The sequence below is a fragment of the Ptychodera flava genome, unplaced genomic scaffold (assembly GCF_041260155.1).
Source record: "Ptychodera flava strain L36383 unplaced genomic scaffold, AS_Pfla_20210202 Scaffold_50__1_contigs__length_938362_pilon, whole genome shotgun sequence".
In the NCBI taxonomy this organism is placed as follows: Eukaryota; Metazoa; Hemichordata; class Enteropneusta; family Ptychoderidae; genus Ptychodera; species Ptychodera flava.
This window is the reverse complement of record NW_027248372.1, coordinates 137,348-162,820: the sequence shown is the minus strand read 5'-3', so window position 1 is coordinate 162,820 and position 25,473 is coordinate 137,348. Positions and strand designations below refer to the sequence as shown.

Sequence of the window (25,473 nt, the reverse complement as noted above, 5' to 3'; positions counted from 1 at the left end):
CATTTTGTGATAACCATCAAAAGGTACTTGACATAAATTAAAGAGGGAAGCCCGTGGTTTTTGCGGGTGGGACGCAGTTTTTCGCGGAAGCATTTTTGAAGAATCACGAAATTCTATGCATGCCTTTGGTGAGCACCACCATTTTCTGCGCAACTATTAGAAGATAAGATGTGGACGGTATAGTGATTCCGTCCTGAATATCAAGCCATAATACATCTTCACTGGGCAAACTATTAACAATTTTCCCAATCAAAAGTTGGAAGTAAAATTGCATGTGTGCAGAAAATTTGATTTTTAGATTGCATAAAAATGTTGATTCCCTATACATGTCCATGAGAAAACTATAAACAGTTTTTTCAAATATAAAACTGGCAATATTTTTACATTTATAAAAGGGGAGGAGGGTCACTGTTTTTTGCGCATGAAAAAATCGGAGCGTCACTTGTTTTTCGCAAACAATTTTGAAGGGTCACTTTTATTCACGCAGTGTCATTTTGAAACAAACACCGGCCCTCCCCAAACGTTTTCTGTCCAGTCCCCATGCTCATTGTTCGGATCACGGTAAAGTTTTTAAGTACAACACTCTAGTGACATAAAAATGGTACCTGCACTCGCTTTAGGAACCTGCCTATAGGCTTTAGACAATAGATTGTTGTCAACTAGGACATAGCTGTTTACACAAAGCACAATCCGTAAGGAACATTCTGTTCAAACTCGAGGGTCAGGAACTGCAGCATTTGCAGAGGCTTAGTTTACAATTGAAGTTTGAAAGGATTTCACACAGCTCGATCTTTAAGAACACTCAACGGCTATCAATTATATGCTAACAACATCGCCTTTCATGATAAGACAGATTCCTAAATAAGTTCAAGATTTACCGTGTGTATTGAACAATACCTGTTGGTATCATAAGCTTACATTCATTACAAAAAGTTTGGTATATTTGAAACTTATACTTGACCCAAGAAGAAATAATGGGAACAATTATTGTGCTGATGTCAATTTATGTCTAGTCGCCAAATAAGGACCATTTTATAATTACAGTAATACAAGAAGCTAAAGAGCAAGCTTATAGTCATAATTATTAACATACCTGTTTAAGTTTCTCGCTAATATGAAGGATTTAGCAGTCAATTAGCGATCTTTTCCTCCTCTTCCTTATTCTGTTCATCAGTGTTAAAGGATATTACAGGTTATGGTGCCTATATGCGTCAGAATATCAACAATTTCACTGTAAATAGTATTTTTGAGTTATGCTGTGTGTTCAAAGACAGGAAAAACAAGTAAAACATTTTCTGTCGTCGTTCTGCACAGGAGAATAGCGCCCCTATTGGCGATAAGTAAAAATGTTATTGTTTTATCTCAGTATTTCCTTGGTCGTCGAGTCTCTGAAAACAATATCCAAGGTGGAGTTCGATGAATGCAACGCTTTTCATTCAAAATAGTGAGTAATAAATACCTTTGTTTTCTTTCAGTATGTATGTAAGCGATAGAATACCCAAGAAGAATGTGTGAGGACAATATATTTTCGGTAGATGAGACTACTGCGCCCTCATTTAAGTACACGATGAACTCTGACCTACCTATGACGAAGAGCATTGTGTCATCCTTCAAGCAAGGCAACATACCTGGTAAGAAAAAATGTAATAATTTAAACTTTGTTTACCTAGATATTAAGAGGGTTGTATTATGCAAGTTTTCTCGAGCCCTGTCAGCTTATTTTCAATAACTAATTCTGATTTACAATCGATTACGTGACTGGAACCGTGCAATACACAGAGCTACAGTTGGTTGTTTCTATTTTCATCATGGGCTTATGCTATTGCTATGGGTGATTTGTGTATGAAGGTAAAAGGCAGGGTGACCCGGAGAGGGTGACCAATAATCTAGCCTCGGTAATGTTTAGAAGAAAGACTGAATTATGTTTTTAAACGGGTATATCACATTAAAATGCCAAAAGGAATGCCTAATACAAAATAATATGGTTATATGCTAGCAATGAATGACTGCAGGCATCTTTGAGTTTACAGATGTAAAAGAGACAATTTATTTGTTACAGCTTATTATTATCGACAAAGAAATATTAAAATAGTCGTCAATCTAGATCCGAAAAATTGAACAAATAACTGCCAAATGCATGAAGATTCTATAAGTATGGATGAACATGTGTTTATTAAAGTACTGTTAAGCTTATATAGGCAGGAAGTAAGGGTCAATAATTATAGGGACATTAATAGTCGGTTTTTAGAAATATACCGAAAAGAAGAGTTATTTCGTGAGATATCAGATGATGGGACAATTATTGAAGATTGTGAAGACATTTAAAAGTATCGGCATATGCTATTATTAGTATTGATACTTGATTAATAATTAATGGCGGACTGACCTAATACACGGGATAGATCGGTGTGATAGTCAATAAATAGGATAATAGGCACAGATAGAAACAGTCCGTGAAGTAAAGAGACAGATGGGTCGAAGGTGAGATAGAAAATATAGAGAACAGTTGTTGAGTTGGCAAAACGGTCATCCCTTTATAATATAGTTGCTTAAAATGCTAATTCACCAAGATCGTCCGATCCATAGCTTCTCCCATCAGGGTGCATGTCGTTTTCTATGAATTTATCAGAAAAAACATCTTCAACCTAAGGCTAAACCTTCAAAGCGGAATTGAGACAAAGATTTCTCTCCGATATATCTATGCAAACATTTTTCAATTGTGACATATTCTGACCTTTTCCATTTTATTTTTTCCGACAACTATCACTAGTTATTTTGATCAACTAAAATATTACATGTAAACTTTGTTTACCTACAGCCTGAACGCAGAGCAGAGTAGTAAAAGGGGCATTAGGTGAAGGTAAACAAATTGGGTGACAAACTATGGACAATTTGCAGGGAGACCTATAGGATAGCAAGATTGAAACAATGGGAGAGACAGATAAAGTGTAGTATTGCCTTCTCAGAGATAGCTCATTTTATGGCTAAAGAAGTGCAGATGGCCTGGCAAGGATAAAGGTAGAATGAACTGAAGGAAAGCGATACAAATTGCAGAAAACTTGAACAATCGGGTAAGCAATGACTAAGCAAACAATTTACTGCATAGGCATTCATAAATATGTTTGTAAGGTATTCAGAGTCGACTACTTAATCAGTGAGGTAACATATAAGGGAAGGTTGCAATCAATATTACCGGCAAAATGCCGGTTTTGAGCCGGTTCATAAATCTGACAATGTGTCTTTAGTCTAAATTATTCTCAAGTGATATGGGTTTGTTCAGATAAAAGACAATTAGTTAGCAGTCCGTTCATGTTCGACTCTGTCCTTAATCATTGCTCTTGGTGTACAAGAAAGGTTTGTACTTGTATTAAATTTACTCATACTTTAATTTCAAGACTAAACACATTTCTCGAAACTTAGGACATAATTACAACGACCTCTTACTCTGAATACTGATAGAATAGTAATCATTTCCACTAAACTTCTGAAATTCTTGGAGAGAGTCACGAAAGTAATAAGAAGTCTGTTTTGTTTCCAATCTATGCTGTTTGTTACATATTGTACATGGGTAGCTCTTTAAAATGAGCAAAGTCTATAATTTATAGCCCGTTTTACCTAGCAAACTGAATGCACTGACTCTAAATTCATGATATAATTCTTGAAATTATATAACCTGTCTCGTAAACGTATTGCATCCGTAATTTGCCTTTGTGCCATGTACCAGTACACTGCAAAGCCGTATCGATATATCGCTTAACCTCGGTACTGATGGTACTCCCACAATACCTTGCGCCATATTGATCCAAAAATAATCAGAGAAGCGTAGCACAAAAATACCAAAAAGGCCACACGTAAGAAATCTATTTAAATATGCACTTAAATATTTTGAATTTAAACATGAACGTAATCGAATACAAGGTTAAGAAGTAGAAAGTACGTAAAGGTCACTGGATGGGCGGAAGTCCTTCCGTACGGGGACTGTTTCATACATAATACAAACGCCATCTTTGGAGAACTGACAGTAAATCTAAGGTAATGCTATAGAAAATTTTCATCTCGAACAACAAGTTCTGATAATTTTGCAGCAAATTTATGACGATGACGAATCTTGAATTCCATGTACATTTATTCTGACGTCGAGAAAATTACGATAATCAGAGTAACGAGCCTAGTTGCTAATTTTTTAGCCTGTTGTAAGTCGCTAATTCTGTGTTTTACACAAGAGTTTGCATTTCCATTGATTCCGGCATATAGACAGAGCTACACACAGGAACAGAGAATGGTGGAGAGGTTGACAAGAAGAAAGGACGAAAATAACAATTTGTTAATATTTAGACCGAGGCAAAAATCTAATAGGATAACGTCAGAGCAAAGTAGTGACTTAATTCACAGAGATACAAGTGTGGATACAAAGAGGTAGGGGATCACAGAGGTGAACGTAGAGACCTTAATGATTTACATAAAGAAACAGCACATCAGAGAAACAGAGAAATGAAGGTAAAATCTTGTACACAAGCGATGACTTGTACACTTGGAGGTGGTGGACAAAATAGAAAGGGACAGAGGTATATGAGGAAGACGCAAGAATAAAAGCAACAGTATGGCTGGAGGGGTAATTATGTTTAGGAACGAGAAACAAGAAAATGGGTAAATATAACTGCTGCTACAGAGTGACAGCTTAATTTTCAAATAATAATGAAGTCATAGTTCCAAAACAAGCAGCTATAGAAGGTAGCGTACAAAAAGATTACTGTTACAAAAGAATGATACCAGAGGCACTTGTAAAGGAATTTAAAATTACATATGTCGATTTGAGTAAGAAATAAAAAATTGTCATTATAAGGTGATATCGAAGGTTAATTTGATATATAAACATAAAACAAGTATATCAGAATACAGAAAAAATACAAAAAGACATTCTCATTGTGTTGGAAGAAGAGATGAAATCTTATTTTTGGTTTCACGAAAAGCAATGCAAAAAAAGAAGACAGTTACATGGTCCTCATTTTACAAATGACAAATTTATGTCAAGGAGCCCATCCCGAGAACAGTAGAGAATTGTAGAGAGGGTTATAAATGACCTGTACGAAATTCTGAACCTTGTTCTACTTGATAGACCTTTACTGGCAAAATTAGTCTCATAAACCAAGCTGATTTGATATATCTGATTTTTTTAACTTTAACGAACGCTAAAGCACAATATTGCTAGAATAACTGTTTTGGTTCTGCTTTTAACTCTTTTGGTTTGTGATGTGTTGTCCAGTTAATAAATGAGAGAGAGAGAGAGAGAGAGAGAGAGAGAGAGAGAGAGAGAGAGAGAGAGAGAGAGAGAGAGAGAGAGAGAGAGAGAGAGAGTTTTATTTTTAGATAAGAAGTTTGCCAAATATACTTATGGTCACTCAGTCATTTGGTGAGCAGACATTCAAATGATAAGTCCACTATTAGAGAGAAATTTATCAACCAGTGTAAGCTGTGGCCATTCTATAAGACACACATCCACAATTTATTGTGCAAAAGACCTCATTTAACATATTGTTACGAAAAAGGTAGGTAGGGGTATAACATTCAATATTATTTCACCGTACACTCGGCTAATTTATTCAACCATTTGAATATTAATGACATACAAAGGCTTCTCAGTTGACTCCTTAATGTGTGATCTCATTACAATTTTCTATAGCACAATATCTCGCAAAGTACTATCAACCTCCCTCTCATCATCATAGTACAGGCCATGGAATATAGCAAACCTTCTTGCAGCAAGTAGTGTCATCACAATCACTGATAAATTAGCAATATATTGATAACGTTCTCTCCACTGGAATACATAACCAAAGCAAAATAAGCGCAACCCCGCTTGAAACTCCTTTAGGCACACCCTCAAAGATTTCATAATGGATATACCAATTACATTTTACATATGATATGTATATTGTATTTATATTTCGTAATTATTTACAATATGTTTATTTGTATATTTCTATTCATCAATTTCTATATATTTAGTCAAATAATTCATTTGTAGCTAGGTTATTAAATGAGTGTTGTTAGTTACTCTTTTATGTGTCTGTTACTTATTCACAAATGTATTTACTTACCTGTAAGTTCAGTTTATACTGGAAGTATGTACTCAAACATTTGTTTGGCATCCTTTCAAATGGCCATAAGAATGTGCATAATTTTCTTTGAAAATTACCCTTTATTCTAGTATTACTGAATCTATAGTACTGATATGTAACACTTGCCATATCGGGAGATAATGATGATTGGTTTATTGACATGCGTTGATGACATTGTGAGAAAGAGTCTGAAATATGTCAGTGATATTATACATTTATGAGAGTTTAAATAGCAAAACTTCATTGGGAGACCCTTTCGTTTTGTTGAGATCTGAAGGTAGAAAAAGATCTTTGGTTGTGCACTGTTCACATTCTGTATTATCCGTATTTGATTTCATTAGGATGTAAAAAAGCATATTAAGTCCTCAACGCAACAACTCTTGACGCCATGACAAAGAAAACAGAGGCGTTTATGATATTAAAATACAGTATTTTCATACAAGAATAGTTGACGTTTGCTTTGCAAGACTTCCTTATGCATTCAAGAAGCGAAATCCGCTTAAATGGAAAAAACTTCTACACATCACATCCAAACTTTGAGGGACCTAAAATGTGATCAATTTTTAGAATCATCGTATAAATCGAAAACATAATATATCCACCCAAAAGTAGGGGCAGCTTGGGCGAGAACCTATGATGATCTTTCTGGTCGTCTGTAAAATATCAGAACATGATCATTGATATTATGCTAAATTTCACAAGCACATCACATTGTCGGGTTTCAAGGTCATACCTGATCAAGAAGCAGTATGTGTCCGGAGTAATATTGCTGTATAGAGAAAGAGCCCTACAAAAGATCTGCTAAAAGGATTGTATAAGGGGTTCAAAGTATCCATACAATAAACATTACAATCGACCAACAAAGCAGGCATTTACAACATAATGATATATATTTTCATACTATGTGTCTTCAAGCAGTCCACGTGATTTGATATCCTTAACCGCAGTTTTGTGAAGTAATCTCATATTAGGGTGTTGATAAGCTTTGCTCTGCTTACATGAACTGCACTGTAAAGTTAAGTGTTAAAGGATAGAACACCAATTAAACGCCTTTTTGTAACACTTTTTGAACGCGTCCAGACGTTCAGAAATTTAACACTACGTGTTCAACCAATGTTCAATTTTTTTAACACACGTGTGCAGATTTTGAACACTTCGTGTTCATCAGACATTATATTGAACACCATGTGTTCCATATCTGAACATACGTTGCACATGAAATGCGTTCAAAAAATTGAACGCATTTACGCGTTCAAAGGGCTGTAACACTTTTTGAACGCATGGACGCCGTTCAACGATAAGTGTGTTAAAGGTTAGAACACATGATATGCACTTGTTGAACACCTTTAATTTTGCGCGTTCATGGGGTGTTCAAGCCTGGAAATAACAAAACAGACCACTTATATTCAGTAAAATTATTTTATTTAAAAATACACAAAAATTCCTTTAGTAAAATACAATTATTTAGTGTCAATTGGGCACATAAACACCGTTGGTGTTTTCCTCTGAAAAACTTTACAAAGTGGTCATATGGCCACTTTGTAAAGTTTGTCAGAGGAAAACACCAACGCTAATAAACACCTTCCTATCAAAACATAAACAAAAGAAAATCCCCATAAACACTGTAGATCGTTTTCAAACAATATGAACAAAGTAGTGACAAAACAGGTTTTACTTATTGTGGATTACGTTATATGTTCATACTTGCAAAAACGTACGAAAACATCTGTTTGAAAAAGCTAAAAATTTGGCTTACTTGAATATATCACATTTTGATAATTCCTTATGTCTTAAAAATGTCTGAAATGTCTTTAATGTCTCAAAAATACAATTTTGTGTATTTCATCATAACTTGTAGATATATGATTAGGAAAATCCCCGGAAACCTGTACTCCAAATATTAAATGAATCGTACTGGCCGTTTTGAAGAAAACGCTTGGGATGTAAACATTTGAGGATGATGCCACACATTCACCTATGATATAAGGTCTACGTCCTTAACAGCAAAGCTAAAATCAGTAACAAACCGAGAACAAAAGACGTCTTGATCTAAAATATAAAATAATCAAAGATTTGGTAGCAGGCTATGATCAACTAAATGTTACTGGCATAAGCCTTCAAAGACGTGACGTCTCCTTCATCAGATGCAAGGGTGCAATGAAGATTTGAAGCAGAAAGCGACAGAAAATTCAGAGAGGAAATTTCAGAAAATTCCGAAATTTAGAGTGTACATTTTTCACTGTGAATTTTCTGTGGCTTTCTGCTTTTATTCTTCATTCCACCATTGCATCTGATAAGAGCGACTACAAGTATTTGAAAGCTTATTCTCCAGTAACATTTAGTTAATCATAGCGTTCTGGACATAGCTCAGATAAATTCAGAACAAAAATACAGAAAATTATCAATTCAGTTACTAACCCTCGAAAGTTCAAATCTACATCAGAGATGAACTGAGGTTCTTAAGCTTGTTTCCAGACAGCTACATCTGTACACTCATATTCTTCAATTTCTATACCAATAGCTTCTGTAATAACTCTTCGATTTCACGTTCATCCAACATTTTACATCCTGAAAATAATGCAACAATAGATAATATGGCGACATGAGACTTAAAATGAAAGACAATTTGGCCTTATCAGGTTAAGGAATAGGGGTGACTTTTGTATACAGTGCCTCTTTTCGTCAATGTTACAAAATATTGGCTTCTTCGTGTCATCAACTGATGAAAAGTAACAGCAAAGCCACTCTCATATGCTAAAACAATATTCTTCGATGTTTAACTAAAGTTTTAAATTTACATGCGATTGTGGTTACTAAAAGACATGTGTTAGCTGTGATTACGCAGCGGTAATGTGGCATATCGATCGATCGCGCTCGGGTCAAGGGTCATCGCTCCAGTGATGACCCTTGACCCGAGTGCGATCGATACCCCATGGCCCAAAACACTGCTGCGTATTCACAGCTAGTGTATGGTCCACCAGCCACTGAAAGAAATAAAGGTTTTTTCACGTAGTTAAGCTTTTTCAAAGTACAATACAATTAATTTCGAAGGATAATAATACAGATGCTTCAAAATCCAATACCTTTTAATATTTTGGAGAGAAAACTTACCCTTTCTGGTCTTGCTTTCGCACTATCACGACTTCAGCGTGCGCTTACAAGAAAAATGTCGCAACTTCCGTTTTGATGCATCATGGGATAAGAAAAGGCACCAAACTTGAACACCAAGTGTTAAGAAGTAGAACGCCTCTTGCACGCCGATGTTAAAATTAAAACGTTAATGGTGGTTTTTTGATTTTGTTTTCAAAATTTCAAAATTTCAACCCGTAATAAACGTGTAAAATTATTTTTTATACTTCCTTTTTTAGAAAAAACATGCTTTCAGCAATTGTAAACCGGAAATATTTTCCACTTATTGTGAAATTCGTTACACCGAAATCTGTTTACGTATTCCGGACAGCGAGGCAGTAGTAAAGTTAATATAGCCATTGTAAAGTAAAAAACACAAAAGATTGTTAATTGTTTCACAGTATTGTAAAATTTCTGTGATGCTGAGTTTTTGAACACTTGAAGGAGATAGTTGTTAACACTACGTGTTCAGGTGTTCAGGTTTAGAACATCATTGTTAATAATATGAACACTAGTGTTAACAATATGAACACTAACCGTTCAAATTTGAACACCGACATGTACATTTTGAACGCGTAAAGACGCGTCTAGCGTCCGCTATTTTTACATGAACTGGTATAAGGTGTGCCCATTAAAGAAGTCAAGAATACAATAGTTTCAACTTAAAACATCTAACGTAGCTTAGAACCTTCAATTTCGGTTCCAATCTATGGTTCAAGTGGCAAAAGTATACGATTTTCACATTGTAGCTTTTATCGTACTATTATTGCCACATTATGCACGCAAGATGTACAAAGAATATATCGCTTAAAATACCTAGCTTGTTGTTTTGCTTTTGTGTTGATCTTATATAGAACATAGGAAGACATCCCAGTACATAAATTAAGCATTACGGCAACAATTAAAATGTCAGAAAACAATAAAATCTATGTAAAGCTCAACAAGCCATTCACGGCTTTAGAACATTATCCTATTTCCTGCATTCAAGAATTAAGAAATTGCAGCTTGTACAGAATTTATTTAAACGAGCGCGAGAAGTTGATGTTTGAATTGTAATATGAATCAAACATATTTTTCATTGCGTTTTTGAATTAGATACAATTAAATAAAAAGTAAGTGGCAACACTGAAAAAGTACAGAATTTTACATATGTTGTCTTCTTGTAAGAAATCATTTCTCTGGAAACAGTCTCAATTAAGAAACGGTTTCAACAAGGCTTTGGTGAATTGAAGGCAATGAATTGTTCAAGATTAAAAAATTAGACCATGTTTGAAAATTTCGATGACCTCAAAAAAGTGTCAGTAAGTTTAAATATATATGGTGTTCAAAATGTGTACAAACAGTAGCTAATAAAGTAGGTAGTGAAGCAGCTGCACCTCAAAAGATTATAGGTCCTTATTGCTTATGCAATCTTGAATATCGTGTAGACAAAAAAGAGAGCACCCGGTTCTTGTGCATTTGATTGTTTTGTTATCACAAATCCTTGTGGAAGTATCTCTAAATGATTATATCTTTCTAAGAAACCTTTCAATTATTAATAACAAAAACCGTTAATAAATCATAACGGGTTTTATATTTAGTCAAAAAAAATATGTATCCAAGTGTTCGGCTGAAATGTTTGAAAATGCGATTGGCTAGTGTTCCTATATAATTGTTTATCCCAGAAAGTTTGGTATAATTTAAATGGAAAGTGTCATTCAAAAAATAAAAGGATTAAACGGCGGCACATAGATCAGAGATCGTGGCATACTGTTTAGAAATATGATTCTGTTAAAATTTATTGCCAAATTCTCCTTCTTATTGCGTTGATGTACTGGCTTACATACTGCGTTCAGTTGTCAAGGGCTGTTTTCGTTTTTTAATGCAACGTTCCTGTAAGACTTAAGGTGTTGATCAAATTAATCTGGCACATTAATGCTGTTTTGTTTTTATATATTCGCCAAACAAAAGTGAAACTTGTGTATTACTAAGTCATATATGGTTCAGTGTAAATAGCATTTGCAAGTCAACTTTATAATTAATATCATGTAGGGTCAGCCCGTGATGTCGCAGCAAGCGTTGAAATTGGAAATTTAATTGTATTGATTCATGATTAGTAATAGTAAAGGATAAAATAAAATTAAGTGTTACTTGCTATGTACGTTTGTATGACCAATATGCCCACTTTACCCTCTGATGAAAACAGTTCACAAACGTACGCGATGTCAGACCCTGGTGATAAAGATTTTCTGTTTAATGTGTAAATATGTTGGACATTATTTGTCAATTTTTACCATGATAACAGTCTATTGCGTTGAACAAAGGGCGTATTGTGCCATCATTATCGTTGCAATAGTAACTGCACTGCCCGAATTTCAATTGCAAGCTGAAAACAAGCGTTCCGTCTAAAAACTTGCAATTTTTGCATCAAGTTATTAAGGGCGCTTTTCTAAAATTCAATCCCAGCAACATTTGCGTATGTCCTCCTTCATATGCATGACAGTTTTGTCTTTTTTCTATTTTTAGGCGTGACATTTTGTATCAGTGACAAAGTGGATAAAAATACTTACTGGCTAATGAAAGAGATATGCTTTAGTAATGGCATGTTATAAAATAATACTTTGCACGTTTCGTATTTGTTTATTTACGATCACTTAAGAAACATGGCGGCACTCATGAATTTAACCGGTTAAACTGCCGGTTACTCACATTGTATATATGAAACTATGCATGCATTGTCAATAAGCCGCTGGCGTGACTATAAACCTTCTCTCTGTGTTTCTGTCTCTGTCTGTCTGTCTGTCTGTCTGTCTGTCTGTCTTTCTCTCTCACCGCAAGGGTGATTAAATCTGTTTCAAAAGCATCTTTATTTGATTTTTGTTCCAGGTTGCTTGATACAATGGGGTGTATTTGTACAAAGCCGAATGACAGCGGCGGGAGTAACAATGACCTGACAGTACCTACACCGGTCAACACCGGGTCTGCATATGCAACATCTAACAACAGCCCAGGGGGAAATGAAGATCAAACAACGGTGCAAGCCATCAATAATGGCCATGCTCTAGTAACACCGCTTCAGTGTCCCCACAAAATCTTTACACCAGACACCGGCAGGACTAAAACTATGGTGAGCTGCTTTAAGATGTCAACCTCTCTTTCTTTTCTATATCTTTTATTTATTGATAAACACACCCTATTTCGCTCGCATGGTCGAGGTGGTATGTTGGGAAAAGCTTACCTGTAACATGAATTAAACTATAGATTCGTAAGAGTACATAAGTTTTACTACATTCCAAGAAAGAAAGCAACTCTTTCAAATTTTTATTATTATCATTATGATTTTATTTCTTAAAAGCGCACTAAATTGCTTCTCAGTGCTCTTTACAAGACTAAAAATGTATTTCTGAAAAGGTAAGCATAAAAAATAAATGTCTATCTGGCAACAAAAAACAAAGTTACACTTTGTAATATTCCTTAAAAAGGTATGTCTTAACACTACGCTTAAAAGAATCAATAGTACAGTTTATGCCAGCATTAAAAGGGAGACCATTCCATAAAATCATTGCTGCGACTGAAAAGGCATGGTAGCCGTAGTTTTTAGTTGTCTTGTGACGTTGCCAAGAATTTTCACGTCATCAAGAAGGAACGGGAGACATTATTCTTAACATAATGGCTCACCTAAAAATATGTCAACATAATATATCACATAATCACGAACCTGACAAAACTGTAACATGTACTAGCGTTCGGTGTTAGTATAGCGTATACTATATCTACTAAGTGTTACAAGATGGTAAATTCTGCGCTTGCTACGTATTAATATTGCAATAACTGGCGACGCACTGACCATTAACGTTTATTTTTGGGCAAGGGCGAGAGGAAAGCCAAAAATTAAAGGGCGAGGCTTGCCGAGCCCGTTAATTTGGCTTTCCTCGAGCCCGCGCCCACAAATAAACGTTAATGGTCAGTGCGTCGCCAGTTATTTCCATCATATTATCAGCGAACCCAAGAAAACCGTCAAAATTTCCGAAAAATTTCAGGAGCGAACGACAACTGGGCCCCAGAAACTGAGCAGTACGCGACGCACTGTCACACGCGCTGCAAAAATTGGCAAATGCGGAGATGTTTTCAGAAAAAAAGTATCTCAGCTTGACCTGCAAGTGCTCCATTATATTGTGATCGATTATGATTTATGTTTGAGCTGTAAAGTTACGATACTTTGAGTTGTTAATCTTATTATTCATTAACGGGCATGTAAACAAACTATTACTGTGTATTTGTGGTCAGTCACATGGTTCAGCTCGACCAATCAAAATGCGACGGGCAGGGCATGCTACTATTAATGAGAATTGTCATTCTTAAGTATGATGAATATATATTTTGGCTTCATATGCTTATTCTTAAAGGGGTAGATATTTGTAAGACCTCTTCTGCATTTTCAATGTTACAGATTCTAAAAGAGCAATCTTATTTCGACTTTTGACCAATATAAAATGATCCCAATAATTACGAGTAAAGACATACTTAGTATCCTCACTATAACCACTTGGCACAGGCACACTACCCAGTCTAAATTATAGTAAATAAAAATTACAATCTTCGGTGTAACCCTAAGGGAATGTGAACACTAAAACAGGCAGCAGAGTCTTGAAAACTGTATAATTGGTTTTTATTTGATCTGTAAACAGTAGCATTGAAAGTAGACAACCAGTAAGTTTCCATTCAAAAACACAATTCAGCACAACATAGGCTTAAACTTGAATGGCCGTACAAAACGTTTCTCATGAACATCAGTAAACTTATCCGCATGTAGGGGCGGGTAAATATCTTTCAAAATCAGTCTTAATTTACTGATATAGCAGTGTTCCGCTCAGCATTCACAAGCGATTGTCCGTTTTTCCGTTTTGTATGCTGATTTGCGTAACACATGTATATTGGCGGTAACTCACTGAACTGTCCGTTACATAGTTTTGACAATGAGTCAAAATTACTTACTGTAAATGTATGAACATTTCAATAACAGTATAAATAAAGGAGTTCTTACTTCTTTGCAATACTCTACTGAAAACCTCTGGACAGTTATTCAATAAACACACAGGAAATCGACTGATCTCACTGCAATTTTTATGACTGGTCTCTTGTAAATTCCTTAAGGTGTTCGACCTGCACATTACATATTTCACCATCATATCCAGGATAAACTTCAAGAATACGACCAATATGCCATTTACCTCTGATTGCATCAGCTTCAGATACTATTACCATGTCGCTGACATTGCGTCTTTCTACTTTCCATTTTCTGCGCCATACCAAATGTGGTAATACATCTCTACCTCATCGCTTCCTTAATGAATCTAATGATCTCCTGCACAAATTCTACACGGAGTCTTTGGTTCTTCGTCTCTTGAAGTGGTGCTTGCTGTATTGCTGTCGATGATCGACCTAACAGGATATCATTTGGGCATAAATATGAGCTTCTTCACCATGATCATCTGGAATTCTTCCTTTTGGTATCTGGTCGACGAGATTTGCTTCTTCAAATAGTAAGGTGTACAACTCGAATGATGTGAAACCTTGCTCTCCAAATGACTGTTTTCATGCTGCTTAGCATGTCTTTACAAGTGATTCTACACATCCATTCTGGTGTTGGACTGCGGGCATAGTAAATTTCAATTTCTTGCTTTTAACTGCACAAAACTCTTTTAACTTGACTTTATCCTATCCTTGCACCATACATTTTGGTTTTTGTTCTGCTCCTACTAATAACTGATGTCCATTATCGATAGTCATCATTGCTAGATATCCTTGGATGGCGAAAAGCTGCTGAAGTACTTGCATAAACACCATAGTTGAGTAATCTACAGCTAGTTCTAAACGAACGGGTCTTGTGTTCATACAGGTGAAGATCACTCCATAATGCTTAGTGGTCTTATTGTGGCTGATGTTTACTTTATACGGTCCAAAGTTATCACAAACCGCGTAATAGAATGGTGGAATATATGGTGCCAATCTTTTCTGTGGTAAAGACTTCCACAAACTATGTTTAAGTTTTCTTGTCTCCTTCTCTGCAGAATACACATCTGAACTTTACAGTCTGGGCTAGTCTGCGGGCTTTCAATATCCAGTATTTCCTTGTAGCTTTCGCTACTGTAGCTCCAATTCCGGTGTGTCCCATGGTCGTGTGTTGCATAATCAGTAGTGATATGTGGTGTCTGTTTGGTAATAAAGCTGGATTACTTGTCTCATATAACATGAATGAAGCATTTAGTCGACCTACAACTCTGATTATTCCTTCATTTGTGAATGGACTCAGTGTCTTGACTTCTCAAATTGTAGGCATTCATGGATACTTCTCTGTGCTCTGGTTATCCAGTATGTTTCGGCATCCCTAAGCTCATCCAGTGACAGTGGACCTTGTTTCATCAGTGCTCTGTTCTGTTGCTTGTCGCGTAGACTGTCGATGAATCTCAGGACATTTGCTGTCACTCTGATCAGTCTCATCCATGATTAAAATCTAGAACAATCGAGAATTTCTGGCCTCTCTTCAGAAACGAGAATCTGTTTGGTTTTACGTTCTTCTTTGTCTAGCTCAGTTTGGTCAGGACAGGAAACATCTTATGATAGACTTGGTAAAAATAGGAACTCTGGGCCATGTTGCCATCGTTCAGTGAACTGCTTCACCGGTATAACAAGTGGCACATCTTCAGCAACGTTGAATTCTTCTGGTAGGTGTCGCTAGTGGGACAGATTGGTAGTGCTCTGGATTTCTCCTGCCCTTTTAGATACAAATGACTTGATTCTTCTTGCAGGTCCCTGAAACGATTCCAATACTATGCTGCTATCTGTGAGAAACATCGGCTTATAAAGCGACTTGTTATGATTTCTGCTTGTAGTTCAAATCTCGGAGTAGTCAGTTTCGTCAACGGTGCTACACGTGATTTTACTACAATGAATCTGACATCAGGGTTCTAGGAAAGTTACCGCCTTCTGGACAATCACCACCAGGCATTCCTACCATCCCCCACCCGGTTATTTACCACCAACCATTAACCAACGATACATTTACCATTAAAACCATTAGCCACCCGGATATTTAGGCCCTTATACTATTTATAACGACAATATTGCTGTGTCAAAAATGATGTCAAATAGGAAAGATGAAAAAAAGGTTCATCGCAAAGACTCCTTGTGCATCTTTTCTAGTACTGTCTCCTGCTGTGTGCCACATGATTTACCTTTTACTATTCCTCGCAAGTGTTTCTATACATTCTAATCTTTATGCTATGCCTTCAACCGAATCGAACCCAGGATGCCTGAACCAAAGACCCTCCCTCTAACCACTACGCCACCCGGAGTTGTCTGCGGATATAAGTTGATTATTAATCTTGAAATTGACACAGTTTGTCTAACCATGTATTATATAATAAATTAATACTATAAATGACATTAAAATGACAACTATATAGTGTAAACGGACTAAAATAATGTCTCTTTAAGATTCATCAGTTTATTGGCTCACCCCAAACCTAACCTTGACTCTAACACTAGGCAACTAATAATATTAGTCTCTTTTTTCTATGTTTGTCTTTTTTAGTCAAAACCGGGTTGCATCGAAAGTTACACACATCTTCAATTTCATGTTTTTCACGTAGAATGTGTGTTAGATGTTTCATAAAATGTTTACAAATTGTTTCATCACCAACATATAAAATACACTCCATTCGACTGTTTGAATCATAGACAGTGTCTATGCTTTGTGAAAACAAAGTTGAAACTGTTTGAATAAAGATAATGAATCAAACGTCCTTTAAAATAAATTTTAAGAGAGGGGGTAATTGTCCCGGTGGTAAATGTCTTGTGTGATAAGTGTCCGTGTGGTAAGTGTCCGTAAATGGTAAATGGTAGGTGTCAAATGTCCGGGGACTAAATGTCCCAGGGGTAAATGTCCTGTCACCGACATGATGTGTACCATCAATAGGTTGCCATCTGAAATATGTATAGGTTACAAAGGCTTCTTCAGATGCATCAGAAAATATACACAGAATCGGATCTCCGGTGGCATCAGCTGGTGTGAGACATCTGCTAAAGCTTACATTGTTCAGCTCACTCATTTCTTGGAATAGCTTCATCAACTGATGTTGCATTGGCTGAGATAATTCTTGGTCCCTGTCTATGCCCTGTAGCCATAAATGCTGTATACTTATTTTGCATGGATCAGGAATGCTGTTACAAAGCATACGAGGTCAAAAATGTGTGCAACTTGACTGAGAACTCTTCCCTTGGTCAGTTTCGGATGATTAGACTCTTCTAGGTTTGCTATATATCTGTTAAAGTTCATACTGACTTTGAAACTGAGAACATCTTCTTCAGGCTCCCATGCTGATCCTAGTAATGTCTCTTCTGCTACATTTGGAAGAAGTTTTGGTTCCATTCTGTCTGAGTCTTGTGCCTCTTCATTTAATGTCTCTTCATTTAATGACTTGTTTGAAACCCAACCTTCAACTTTGAATCAAGCTTCAGCCAAGACTGTGTCTATCTGCTTTGTCAGTTTCTGGCCTTGGTTTACACTGTGGACTGAATCACAGATATAGTCCATGTATGTATTTTATTTCAGTGTCTGCTTAGTAACGGGACAGCAACTCCACACATCGTTCATATATTGCTGGTTTGTGTTCAATGTATAGTAGTGTGTATTTTTTGTTTCACTGTCTTTTGTATAGAACCGATTAGGCACGGCGAGACACAACTGTAATCTGCGTTTTAGTGCTGTCTGTACTCCAGAGTGAAGAGACTGCAAACGACACCATGAACCTTTAATTTTGTTTGCGCTGAGTGTGGTGCCGATAATCATATCACACATTATCCTACCTCTCCCATTCGTAGGAAAATATGCAGTAAATGTCACAAGGTTGGTCACTTTGGGCGATTGTGTAGAAGCTCTGCAACTCGCAGAGTCAGGCAAGTCGATACATCAGATGAACCGACTCAAGAGACGTATGTTTACACAGTTTCAGGCAGTACACCTGCTTACAGTAAATTTAAGTCCTGGGCTACTACAATAAATGGAGTCAGTTTCAGTTTGATGATTGATCTTGGAGCTAAAGTTTCTATAATGAACGAGAAAGTGTACCAGCAGCATTTTAGACATGTCCCGCTCACAGCTACAAACCAAGTCTGACCAGCTACACAGGTGATACTATTCCGGTTATCGGTATCGCAAAGCTCACTGAGCAGTGTGAAGAACAGTGTGTAGACAACTTCCCGTTCCACATAACAAGACAAGGCAGTAACCTCATGGGTATTAACTTGTTCAATGCAATGGGATTCCAGATCAGCAGACATGGTATACCAGTGAACTCAGTAGGCTCTGAAGTGAAAGACAAGATTCCTCATTTGTTTATGGGGATAGGTAAAATCTCCAGCTTTGTACACAGACCACGTTTGGATACAAGCGTCACACCTGTATCGCAGAAACTATGTCCTCTGCCATTAAGCATCTGGCCTGAAGTTTCGGAAGAACTACACAGGCTAGAGAAACTTGACATAATTGAGAAAGTAGACTCATCTCCCCGGATTTCAAACCTGGGAGAGATTCGCCTATGTATTGATTTACCTGAGGTCAACAAAGCCATTAATCTAGACAAGTACCTATTTCCTGACCTCGGTGATGTGACAACAGAGTTTCATGGATCAAACTTGACTTGCGTTGCAGCTACTTACAAGTTCCGCTGGCTGAAGAAAGCAGATACTTCACCGCGTTCATTACACATGAAGGCGTCTTCCAGTACAAAAGGATGCCGTATGGCCTGTCTTCAGCGCCAGGGGCTTTCCAAAAGATACTCGCATCAGTGCTAAGTACATGTTGAGGCAATCTACACCGCATCGACGATGTCGCAATGCATGGTGCTAATCAAGACAACCTTGAAGAGAACCTAAATGCTGTACTGAATGAGTTTGCAAGGTATAATCTTACCCTTGACGAGGAGAAGTGCGAAATCTCAAAGAGCGAAATAGAATTCGTAACCTATAGAGTATCGGCTGCTGGGGTGTTGTCACTTCAGACAAACCACAAGCTATCATGGACCTACCAGAACAGACAAATGTCAAGGAACTTCAGTCATTCCTGGGCACAACAAACTTCTACTTGAGGTTCGTACCCAACTATGCTGATACAGCTGAACTACTGTCGCAAGTTACTCCGGAAGGAGGAGCCATGGTTCTGGACCGAAACACAGCATGAGGCATTCAACAACCTGAAACGACAGATTGCATCACCTCTTGTGCTTGCACATTTCCATCTAGATGCTGAAACTTTCATGACTACCGATTCCTCTAGTTATGCAGTCAGTGCCGTGTTATTATAATGCGCTAATGGGGAAGAGAAGCCAGTAGCATTAGCTTGTGTATACGCATCAGAACATTGGCATATATTGTTGTATGGGCGTCGGTATACACTGCGTACCGACCACGAAAAGCTGAAAACACTATTAGCAAAGAAAGGATCTGGTCATAAACCTCTACGCATCTACAGATGGACAGACGGGTTGCTGCAGTAGAACGTCAAGGTAGAGCACCTACCAGGCAACAAAAACTTTGTTGCAGACATGCTTAGTCGCCTCTTAGCCAAAGATGACTCTGCGGAAAAAGAGTCGGATTAAGACATCCCTGAAATAATTTTGGATAACCTAGTCACACTAGACGAACTGCGCACAAGTTCACAAATGGATCCAGTCCTGCACTCAGTCAGGAAGTACATCGTGAATGGTTGGCCTCGAAGTGTCTCGCCAGATTTAAAGGTGTTTGCAAAACTCTTGGATAAACTTACCATATGGGACAACTGCAGCATAGCAAGGGATCTCGAGCAGTTATTCCCAGCTCTCTCCAAGAGCGTGCACTTCACATGGCCCATGAAGCTCATCCAGGAATGGTCAGAATGAAGCAACGACGTAGACAGAAAGCTTGGTGGCCAGGTATGGATTCGCAAATCGAAGACTTCGTCTGTAACTGTGAGGCATGCGCAATCAGTGGCAAATTGTCAAAGCCATCACATCCACGTCTACAGCCTACTCTTTGGCCAACTAGACCATGGCAAGCTATACAGATAGACATTTTTTGGAGAAGTAGTTGCAGCTCCTTGCAGCCAACGTTTCTTAGTAGTAGTCCACTATCTCCACTCTAAATGGCCGGAGATAGCAACTACAGAAACAGTCACCTCTACTGTGATTATCAAGATCCTTGATGAGCTGTTTGCCAGATGGGGCCTACCTGAATCCATTACTACTGATAACGGTCCTCAATTTATCTCATATGAATTCGAGAACTACCTCTCATCACCTGGGGTTAAGCACAACCTAAAAGAACTCTACAATCCACAATGCATTGGAGGAGTGGAATGCCTGAATGAAACCTTGAAGAATGGTCTTAAGGCAAATCTCGCAGAAGGGAAACCATTCGCAAAGTGTATTCACACCATACTTCAGAACTATCAAGCAACGCCACATTGAATCACAAAAAGATCTCCTGCAGAGCTAATGATCAATCGTCAGCTGTGCTTACAACTTGATCACCTGAAGCCAACATCAACGATAAAGAAGCAAGAAATAGATGATCTGAAGTCAAAGATCCACCGACGTCAGCATAAGATTGAAGCATATACTGATGTGAGACGTCATGCTAAATAATCAGCACTTAAAGATGCTGACTCTATGAGAGTCAGGCGACCTTACCGAAGTCATAAACTATCAGCTACACTTTCACAACCTCACCGTATCACCAAATTACTAGGGCAGTCAAAGTTCAGACTAGATGGTGGAACTACACGGAATGTTAGACGGTTATCACGTTCCTATCAACATGCTCCATCTGCTGCCACATCTATCATCACGCCCTCCCATCTGATGATACCAACAGCTTATCCGTCGGATAGAAGAACTACTCAGGATCAACAATCGACTGGACAACCTAAATACTATTCGTCTACCAGCGTATTTGAAAGACTATATTATTACCTGAGACACAGATCGATTTGAACTTGTTCGGACACTGAACTTCGGACATTAAGTTCATAAATTGTTGTTGATGTTTATTGTGTTTATTTGCGTTATCTGCAGAGGGAATATGTTGTGCAGGAACTCTCAGTTATACATATTGTTACATATTTTACATGGCCTTAACTCCCAGAAGGCTTTGAGCACAATCATGTTGTTCTGTATTTCGGCGAGTGTTGCACCGCATTAAAGCTGTTCTCTTAGTACATGCTTTCGTGTTTGCTTTGACTCATCCGATACCACACACACCATTAGTCAACTCCTGACAGTGATGTTTTTTAGTAAATGTGGGTTTAACCTGCTATCTCTAGACAACTGAAGCATGCATCATTCATTCATCGATCATTTCTCCAAACGTGCATTCAGAGACATTGCTATCAACTTATGGCACTAGTCTACCCAATGATTAGAAGACTGACATATCCGACAATTACAAAGCAGTGAACTTTTGCTACTGGAGCCATCTCATACGTAGTTAACTGCTTGTGTACTTGCTGTGAACTGAATTACGTAATGGTGCAGTTGCTCTCATACGGGATTTCCTGTGTCATCCAGTCCATTAATGCTCTATTGTTGCAGATTGGATTTCTGTTTCTATCAAACGAAATCAAACTTTTCGGTCGTCACACTCATTTTCATTTCTATCATGGCCAAAACACGATGATTTTCCATATCGTGTGGTCGACCAACTTCTTTCAGAACGTTACAACTACGTCTTACCAGGTGTACCAGGTCACAGAACCGGCCATCTTCCTCATCCTTTTATGGTTTGAACTTCACAATATCTTGCATAATAATATCTGCTACAATTCTAGGATCATAATAGATTGAGTCCAGATATGCCCATGATGCAGCATCATAATCTGTACCTAAACCTTTGATCAAATCAAGTGGTTTACCTTGAAGGCAGGTGCGTGGGAGTTCTACAGCATCACGTTTACTGTACCTCGTGTTGACCATATGTTTGAAATCTGCCTTGAATGTGAAATACCCTCTGACATCACCTGAAAACTTCGAAAATTTTCGCTTTTCCTTCTTAAAGCTGCAAAACAGGCCAAAATCAGTACTCTTTTGCACAGGCTAAGTATGTTGTGTAACTAGGTTTACAACATCTCGCACAGAACCATTGGTTACTGGGCTTGACACAACAGCAGTATTAATTTCACGTGTTTCATCTGTACTGCCATTCTCACTGTTGCGTACTCGCTCTGCTGTATTACTGTCTGAACTATCAGTTTTCACTGGGGCTTCCCTTGCTTTCATGTAATCTATTGCTCTACTTTTCAGACCGATGAAGTTTTTTGGTAGTCGTTAATCCAGGCTTCTTCATTATAAATTCGTCATCATTTTCAGTGTATTGAATATATATATCTGGGACGGTTACTATCGTATCTATCAGAACGTTAAGGCCCTTCCACAATGAAGATTCAGTGGTGCTTAAGCATTTCTTCTCTTCTTCTTTGCTTCCTTTGCATTATTCATAGTCATAATGAGGGGCTTTTGGGCTGCAGTGTCAAAATGAGGGCTTTTGGGCTGCAGTGTGTACTTTAAATGTTACTGTTTATATATCGAATTAAAACCAATTATAAAGTTTTCAAGACTCTGCTGCCTGTTTTCGTGTTCATATTCCCTGAGGAGTCACATTCATTCGATTTGTGTAAGCTGATAAACATGATCCTTGGGAGCATTGATAAGCATTTCTTCTCTTCTTCTTTGCTTCCTTTGCATTATTCATAGTATCAGTGTCTGACATCATGACTGGTGTATCCATGCTCCCTAGGATCATGTTTATCAGCTTACAGAAATAGAATGGATGTAACCCTCAAGGAATATGAACACGAAAACAGATAGCAGAGTCTTGAAAACTTTATAATTGGTTTTAATTCGATATATAAACAGTAACATTAAAAGTATACAACCAGTACGTTTCCAATTAAACAGACGACTCAGCACAACATAGAGTGCCCATACAAAAACGTGCTCATAAACATCATTAAACTTATCCGCATGTAGAGTCCGGTAAACATCTTTCAAATCCAAAGTCTAAATTCACTGGTATAGCAGTGTTTCCCTTAGCATTCAAAGGCAATTGTCAGTTCTTACTTCTTTGCAATATGACATCAAATCGATTCCAGCAATCATTATCATTCAAGGCAAATAAATTACCAGGTCCAATAAACAGTAAAAACAAACACACAAAGAAACATAAGATCACTGACAAAATCGGTAGTACAATCTTGAACCACTATATAAGTGGTGGTACCAGACTTGTACTTGGTACTCTTGGTGGCAAGACTCTACTGAAACTTCTGGACAGTTATTCCATAAACGGACATGAAATTGGCTGATTTTCCTGAAACATCGTCCATGGAGTGTACAGTGCAGTGTTACAACAGTAAAAAGAAATGGCGGCAAAGCCAATAGTAGTAAACAAAATAATTATACTCTCTTAGCGTGAGGGCGGACTTCATGTCCCTACATGTCTATTTCTCAGCCTACCATTCGGTAATGATTGGGATTAAGCAGTGGCGCATCGCTTAACTTAATTTTTGACTAAAGAGACGTTTGGATATAACAATTGCTACAATTGCTCTAAGTATGTTTCAATATCCGTTATCTGTCATTGCGATGTCAGTTTCCCTTCTTCGTCTCCCACAACCTCTCCACTATCATTCTGTAATAACTTATAAATACCTACCTTTTCCTAAACGATGATATCCATCTATCATTACAGGTACATGTACTTGACTCGGATTTAAGACTACCTGAGCAAGGTAGGCCTATAATCAGAGCACACCCATGTCAGGTAAGATGTATAGTACTGTAAATTTCCCATAATTCATTGCGATTTGTATCCTCAGAGATTCCCCAGAGAAGTCTACCAGGTCTCCCATGTGTAGACAAATTCATAGACTAGTTGTAAAAAATCTGAAAACGTACTTTTAAGGACACCATTCTTCTCAATTCTCATTTTAAATGATTTGGAAAATTATGCAAGATTGAGAGAGGAGATAGCATTTTTGTAAAATTTTCCACTGGTTGTGTCTTCAGCCATACAGAATAATGTGATGGAAAGTAGGGAGACCAGTTGCACCTGTTTTTTGAAACAAAAGGATATTGATTTTTTCCAATGGAAATGACAAAAGAAATTTGCATTCTAAGTTTTCTCAGAGGGTGACCCCTTCAGTTCTTCATAACTTGCTGCCTAAAAAGTAAGGGATTTGTAGTACCTACAAAACGTGACTTCCATGGTTGTTTAATGGTTATTTGGAAACTTTTGCTGAAATTTCTAAACGTACTTTTACTTGATATTATTTATCAATTATTCTGATGCTGCACATTATTACTTGCATACAGAACTGAAAAAGTTATTAGAAAAGTAACCTTCAAGGATACAAATCAAAGAGAATTGTGGGTAATTTATTGTACTGTGAGATGTATGTTGATTCTAACTTTCGTTTTCATTCCAAAGATTCTCCTATCTTGCTTTATGGAGTTCTAAATGTTGATCGCAAGCACGGTTTGTATTGAATGAAGATTATATTAATCTATAATACTTGATTTAAAATTGATTTGTCTCCAAGCCGAATAGCTGTCGCAATTCCATTTGATTACGTTTTGCAAAGATACACTTTTGAAATCCTAGTGACCTTCCTGAGGCTGTATTTTATTTTTGCAAGAGTCACTCACTCTGCTTCAAAATTCAAACTGTTGTCTCTTACCCGATTAGCAGTAACATTAGCAAATTTAAACTTGACATTAGTTGTTAATTTAAAAATAATATGGCCCACCAACAGGTCATTGGTCTGGAATGCAAACATTTCATTTCAGAATATACATGTTTGTTTTGTTTTCATGTATGTTACAGCCGGTGGTCTCAGAGGACATAAATGATGATTTTCGAAGATCAAGAATTGAAAGGGGCAGAGAAAACACTGACATCACTTTAAATCAACATGATGATACGGAGAATATGTAAATCGCTGTGAGAGTATTAATTATTCAGTGCTTTTTTAATTTAACTATTATGTGCTGATACATGATATTCTTTTCATTAAATACAATAAAAGATTCTAAATAACAATAGAATCCATTGTTTTATTGACAAATTCGTTCATTTCAATACCATTGACTCAAACACCAAAATGATAAAATTAAATCTAATTGAAAATTAATTCTCCTTCAGCAGTCAACTATAA

General features: G+C 37.2%; 1 protein-coding gene across 1 annotated transcript; it reads left to right on the top strand.

Moving 5' to 3' along the window:
- Positions 1 to 1,481: 1,481 nt before the first annotated feature.
- On the top strand, positions 1,482 to 25,277 carry LOC139128358 (uncharacterized). The gene is made up of 4 exons (XM_070694146.1): positions 1,482 to 1,631; positions 12,114 to 12,354; positions 24,009 to 24,080; positions 25,143 to 25,277. Exons 2-4 carry the CDS (start codon positions 12,127 to 12,129, stop codon positions 25,251 to 25,253), a joined length of 411 nt encoding a protein of 136 aa, XP_070550247.1. The 5' UTR covers positions 1,482 to 1,631; positions 12,114 to 12,126; the 3' UTR covers positions 25,254 to 25,277.
- The last annotated feature ends 196 nt before the right edge of the window (positions 25,278 to 25,473 follow it).

Bases quoted from the DNA above. Each gene is read 5' to 3' on its own strand.
- LOC139128358 (XM_070694146.1), top strand. From the start codon at position 12,127: ATGGGGTGTATTTGTACAAAGCCGAATGACAGCGGCGGGAGTAACAAT. The intron at 12,355-24,008 runs GTGAGCTGCTTT...CTATCATTACAG, and splicing joins CCGGCAGGACTAAAACTATG to GTACATGTACTTGACTCGGA. The intron at 24,081-25,142 runs GTAAGATGTATA...TGTATGTTACAG, and splicing joins TCAGAGCACACCCATGTCAG to CCGGTGGTCTCAGAGGACAT.